The 6,373-nt window shown below is 38.9% G+C and overlaps 1 protein-coding gene across 1 annotated transcript in view; it reads right to left on the bottom strand.

Moving 5' to 3' along the window:
- The window catches only part of il34 (interleukin 34), an 18,905-nt gene continuing 12,532 nt past the window's right edge, over nucleotides 1-6,373 (bottom strand). The window contains exons 5-7 of the mRNA XM_031874382.1: nucleotides 5,899-6,006; nucleotides 1,978-2,161; nucleotides 1-35 (exon numbers count right to left, since the gene is read on the bottom strand). Of these exons, the coding sequence (XP_031730242.1) occupies nucleotides 1-35; nucleotides 1,978-2,161; nucleotides 5,899-6,006 (327 nt within the window). The remainder of the gene's footprint in view (nucleotides 36-1,977; nucleotides 2,162-5,898; nucleotides 6,007-6,373) is intronic.

Here is a 6,373-nt window from a genome sequence, read left to right as displayed (position 1 = left end):
CTATCTGCCTTTCCTCCAATGGGAAACACTGCAGTCTGAAAAGTAGACAAGAAGAGAAACTTGAGTAACTCCCATAAATATTCCTTTTTATTTCGCCATATGTTTAACGGGCAATTTTTATGGATATGAACCTGAGGCAACTCAGAGCTACTCAACTTAAGTTCAAATTTACTGTCTGGTTTCAAATTTTTGAGGAGTTAATATTGGTGGTGTTCACAAGATGGTGCCTAAACCACAGAGACTCGGACCACTGTAGCATGTTATTATCTGGTTCATTACCAAAACATACACACACGTCCTACTATTTTTATGTGCAAGCAAAGTACACATAAAAATACCACCAGCAGACTAAGGAACAACTTTTTCCTGAGGCCATAAGAATAAATACTACTACTAAATAAATAACACAAGCACACATGCAATCCAACCCCTGTGCAAAATGAAACCTCTTTATTATTGTTTTCTAAGACGAATATTTGTATTGCTTCTGCTTTCATTTGGTTGTATTTATCTTGAATATTTGGCCACTGCATATACATCAAATACATGCAGGATGAAGTCTAGAATTTTTGTAGTATACATGCAATGTATGTTTTTCTGAATGATGCAAAAAAGTGCTCAAAGTAATGGTAGTATACTAATTTGGTATTTTGGTGAAAATACCAATATATGTTATTTTCGAGAGTTGGATGAGAAGATGGATACCACTCATATGTCTATATGCTGAATCTGTTGCTAGCACCAGCCGCCGGCTAATTTAGCTTAGCCTGACGACTGGAATACATGTAGAATACAATGAAAAAACAACATCTTGTTTTGATAAACAAATACGTTTTCTTGCATTTCAATTATTTTGATCACAATGTCTAACAACAAGCAAGATGGGCCAGAGGATCAACTGGCACCTAAGTAAAAGTACAAAAGTATAACGGTCAGGCTACATTAAAGACGTAATGGATGCGGACCGTTCGAGGAGCAGATGTGCCATGAAAATCTTAAAAAAAAATGTTTATGGGCTAAACCTGCAGCACACATACGGCAAAAGGTTGTGTGAGTCACAGGCAAAACAAGACGATAAGTGATTGTGTGGGATCATTTTTGGACCCAGCAGAGTGCTGTGAAGCTTTAACTCCATCTCGAAAGTGCCAAAGACTGCAGTTCCGCAAATGGCTAATTGAAGCTGGCTCCAAAAGCAAGAATATCCCCATTGAATTCCATTTTAAAATGTCCAACCACAGAAAACAAAAACACGTTTACAGCATGGTACAAAAAACTGTCTATAGCTAATTTCCCCATCTCAGTTAGTGCTAACTGTCTGCTCTGCTGAGGCACTTATTATTTACAGTAGATTACTTCACATACTGCTGGGTAACTATAGTGAACCAACCAATAACGCTTTATTGATTTAATAAAATCCTAATATACATATTGATTATATTTTGTATTAATCTGAATTTGAAAAGTAACAAACGCGGTAAGATAAATGCAGTGGAGTAAAAAGTACAATATTTGCCACTGAGAGTAGTGGAGTAGAGCTATAAAGTAATTTTGGACAAATAAAGTTCTACATCTTGAGCTTGCTGAGAGCAAAGGTGGACACATACTCAACATCCTCCATAGTTAGGCTAATAGTATTCTGTTTTTGTCAAATCTAATCTCACACTTCATTTGGTTGTGGCATGTGGCATGCAGAAATGACACCCACTACAACATGTTTGCTCCACACAGTGTCTTGGCCAATGGCTGACCCAAAATTGAGATGAAAAACAAATGTTGATGAGCCCTTTGACATCAGGACTCCAACATACTAGAATGTCCTGCCAGGGGAGTTTAGAATTGCTATTCTTTGCTTTAAATTGTTCTTTACACAGCCTGCACTGCTGGTGTGTTAGTCTCTGTTATTATAGTACGTTTTCTATTCTAAATCTTAAGTTACAGCCTGCATTTTCACCAGAGGGTTTCCTTTGTTATACTCACAGTCCCACGGTTCTTCTGTGCTGGCAAAGCACTCGCTGAAGAGGCAGTGCATGGTGTGGCAGAAGTTATCCAGGAGAGTCTTTGGTGAAGCAATTCGCCAGCTGGACTCTGGCACTCTGTCAGGCTCTTCTGTTAAATGATCCCAAGTGTCCTGAATAGTCTCTGCAAGCTCCTGCTGGAACACCTGGAAACATACGACAAACACACACAGAAAAACAAACGAGTGAGAGGCGGCCAAGTAAGCTAAATCCATGATCCATGAGGCGCCTTGCATCTATAAATGTCAATATCTCAGAGGAAATTAATCAACAGCAGCGTGAAAAAAAACATTCACTGTGAGCATTTCAAAATGTGATAAGTATGGTGGTTCATTGATGGAAAATAGAAGAAAAAGCACAAAAACTTAACTGAGCTGCGAATCACTTTATTTCTACATCTTACAACCATTTACAAATCCATAATATTTCAAAGTGTAACTTGTGACTTCTTTAGCCTTAGTCTGTCCCTTCAGGCTGTGAGTGCTCACAACTTGCATTCAACCAAGCAGGACCTAAATCATATGACATGTGAGTTCACAACATCTTGGATATTTGGTTGTTCTTAATTATGCTCTTATTTGGTCGCATAGTCATCTTAATCGTCAATATGGTGACAGTGTCCAACTGTTAAATTCGCCAAAAACAGGCGATTGTCCATGTCTGACAATCAAAGTGAGTATGTTAAGTAAAGGCGGTCATGAAGTGTGACGTCATTCATTGAAGCTAACTCCACTGCTTCTCTTATCTAAAAATGATCTCAATTCCTTAAAGTGAAACCCCCATTTCTGAGCCTAACACAAAGCAAACTTCACAGCTAAACTGTACACTAAAATATGTTTTCTGAAAACATTTGAAGCGAGAAATAGGCCACACAGCAACAGAACTGTGATTCAGATTTGATTAGCATTGCCTAGTTTGACAGTTTGATCTGAGTTCACAGAAAATTAATAGAATCCACCAACTTAACATACTACAACGGATTAAGCTAATGAGGCTAATACACAAAAGTTTTGTCAATCGCGTATCGTGTTGAAATATTTCAACTCCAGCGAGATATTTGTGTGACGCTGTGCTGTGAAAGCAAGATTCTCCTCCTGCCGTCACTTCCATCCTGACTTTGTTGAATCAGAAAAAAAATTGTAGCCGTCTGTGGGCACCCAGAGCTCTAGTACCTCATCTTTGTACATAAAAACTGTGTGCTATGGGACAAAAAAAAATGTCACTGCCGTATTTATGCATTTTTGCCATTTGAGTATCGATGGAGCAGCTGCAATGTTAGTATAGTGTAGCGTTATTGCTTGTAGCAGTTTTGATAAATAATAACTAATAAAAGGCTAAATCATATTTGTAGTATATTAGAACCCAAGAAAAGAAGAGGCTCCTTCAGGTTCTGGATGTCCTCTCAGCCTGTGGAGATGTTTCGGCTCGCAGTGGACCTTCGGGCCTGCAGACGGTAAGAACTGCTCTCTCTCCCCACATTCCTGGCCAGCAGGACTTCAGCATCAAAGAGAAGAAGAGTGTTTCATCTTACTTCTTCTTGCTTTTATCTTCTTGAGAAAGGGGTGTAGGGTTTGGCGTGAAAGACAAACAACCCCCATCCTACTATCAACTATCTTGTTTCTTTCATTAAAAATTTTACAGAAATAATACAAGTTCTATTCAATTCTTCCATATTTGAAAGCTGGGCTTTCTCAGCTGCAGAACGGTACCAAACAGTTTGATATAGATCACTGACTAAAACCTGATCAAATAAAGTTGGAATGAATGAAACAATTACACAACATAGATATACCTTGCTATCATGACAGACTAATGAAGATATAAATGTGTACCTATGTGCATAATAAATGAATGGATTCAATAAAACTCAACATTTCAGCACAAATCAGTGTCCTGGGTGAGAGACAAGAAGGACAGGAGGGGATCTCTCCCCTCTCTTGGGACAGACAGGCTGCTGGTCTGTGCTTTGGTTGAGAGGAAACATGCAGATAGAACCATCGATATCCAGTTTATATAGCAGGAAAGTAAAAGAATTGTAAACAGAGTTGGTTATCATGGAAGTAACTATACGTATTATTTATAAACTCTGATGTTTTCACTGTTCGAGATTTGGTGAACTTCAAGCTTGCACAACTAATGTATGAAGACACTATATTTAGTGAGTCAGTAAAGATGAGTTTTGTATGACTACCGAACCAAGATAAGATTAAATGCAAACAAAACGTATTTCCAGTTAAATGACTCTTACTTCCTACCTCTTTATTAGCATGACTAATTAACTTATATAAATTGAAATGGCCCAAAATATTAAAAAAACTAACTTAATCACAGATGTGGATTATATCACAAGGAGTCATTGAAGAGAGTTCAAGATAAAGGCCAAAACACACATGTCAAAGCATGCATCCTATTGTGATAGCTCAGCATAACATATCAATTAAGGTGGCATCAGAACTCAGTTTCTTGAAGTTGTTGTTGAAAAATATTTTTGTGGAGAGGTTCATTTATATATAAAATACATTTGTGAATCCTTCTGTCTGCATTCAATAATATTGAGACTTAAGTAAGACCAAACCAGATAAATATCACAACTTGTGATCTGGCTGTGATCTGTCCAGACTTGCTGTCTGCTGACTTTAGACTCAGTCTACTTCAACAGCAGCCACAGGGCTCTGTGGGGATGATGACTGATAGGTCATCGGTAGTGATCTAGAACAGTGGTTCCCAAACTTTTTCACGTCAAGGACTTCTAAACTGACACAAATTAGACCACAGACCCCAATTTGATTATATTTTGTCCCAAGGTCCCCCTATTTTTTGCTTTTAGTTGTATTATTACAGAAAGTGTATGGAATCCATGGCCAAAATAGAGACATTCTGTCATTGTTTTACTTATGATTGGAATTATAGCGAAAATCATTTTTGTTGGGGACCCCCTGGAACCCTTTCAAAGACCCCTGGGATTCCCGGACCCCACTTTGGGAACTATCAGCCTATAAAGTGTTTTTGAAATTTTAATCGCTGCTACAATTGGGCCAACATTGTATAACACAGGTCGACGAGGACACATGGTACAACTGAATACACTGGACCGGAATATCAGGTTTGTGATAAAATTCCAGCACAGATTAAATAAATGTTATCAAACTGTCACAGCTGTGCCACTACTATCCAGTTGTTTCCACCTCTCACTCACCTAATAAGTTCATTCAGTGCACCTTCTAGTCACACTCACCTCATCAGCTCATTACTCTCACCTGCTCACTCTGCCTCCTCCACTATTTAAACCCCTGCCTCACACATGCACGCACGCACTGCTAGATTGATCGCCGCTTCCATGCAAGACTTTCCCGCATACCCCCTTGGACTGATTCCCCGTTACCGACCCTGCCTGTTTTGGACTACCCCGCCTTGCCTCTGCCGCGGTAACTCACTCAGCCTTCTGTCCCCGACCACGAGAACCTGCCGCTGTTTTCCTGTAAATATTCTCTGTTGTGTGTGCCGAAGACAATAAAGTTTCGAGTCAAACTATCCCTGGTGTTTGTCTTACTGCTCCTGGGTCCTTACAACACCCGTTACACAAACTGCCAAAGTACTCAATACCCTGCAAAATATTCCTCATATGCACATCACTCAATCACTGAGTGTACTAAATTCCCCTTCAATGAAATCTTGTTGGAGCTTAACTAGAAGCCGTATTTAATTGTCTAATGATAAGGGCATTCATTCCCTATATTGATAAATAGGATAAATGTGACATCCATCTCCTATCAATTATCCTCTGACCCCTACAGTCTGAGGGAAATTCACTTACTAATTGAATTACTTCATTTGAAGAGGATCTAAATACAGCTGTGGTACAGATACATGAACTTAAGCTTACCTCAGCGGGATGTGACTGTACAAGGACACCCTCTGCATCCCTGAAGCGTCTTTCCAACTCAGTGGTGTATGGACGTGAAGGATGTCTCTCTGGCATAACCCGGATGATCTGAAATTTCAATATATCTTTAGTTTAAGACAAAAAGATGCTCTTAAACGTAAAGACCGCAGACAACACGCTCAACTATCTTCTCCATTCAGATCTTTGACTCCTTGTACATAGACAACACAACATGTGTTAGTAAAACAACATCAGTGAAAGGATTGGAATTCACAATTCATATTTGCACGAGGAAATGTATTTAAATCCTACAAAATTCTTAATGAATACAACGTGCATAGTACAAAAAGAAGTAGTAAAAAAGAGCCGTCCTCTAATTAGCCACTGATGTGACACACCCGAGAGGAGGTAGTGTTTATTATATTCTTTTGGAATGTTTTACAAGTGGAATCTGTACCTTCACTTTCACCTCTTA

This window comes from Anarrhichthys ocellatus, unplaced genomic scaffold (assembly GCF_004355925.1).
Source record: "Anarrhichthys ocellatus isolate YVR2014 unplaced genomic scaffold, GSC_Weel_1.0 scaffold80, whole genome shotgun sequence".
Classification (NCBI taxonomy): Eukaryota; Metazoa; Chordata; class Actinopteri; order Perciformes; family Anarhichadidae; genus Anarrhichthys; species Anarrhichthys ocellatus.
This window is presented reverse-complemented; position numbering and strand designations above follow the sequence as displayed.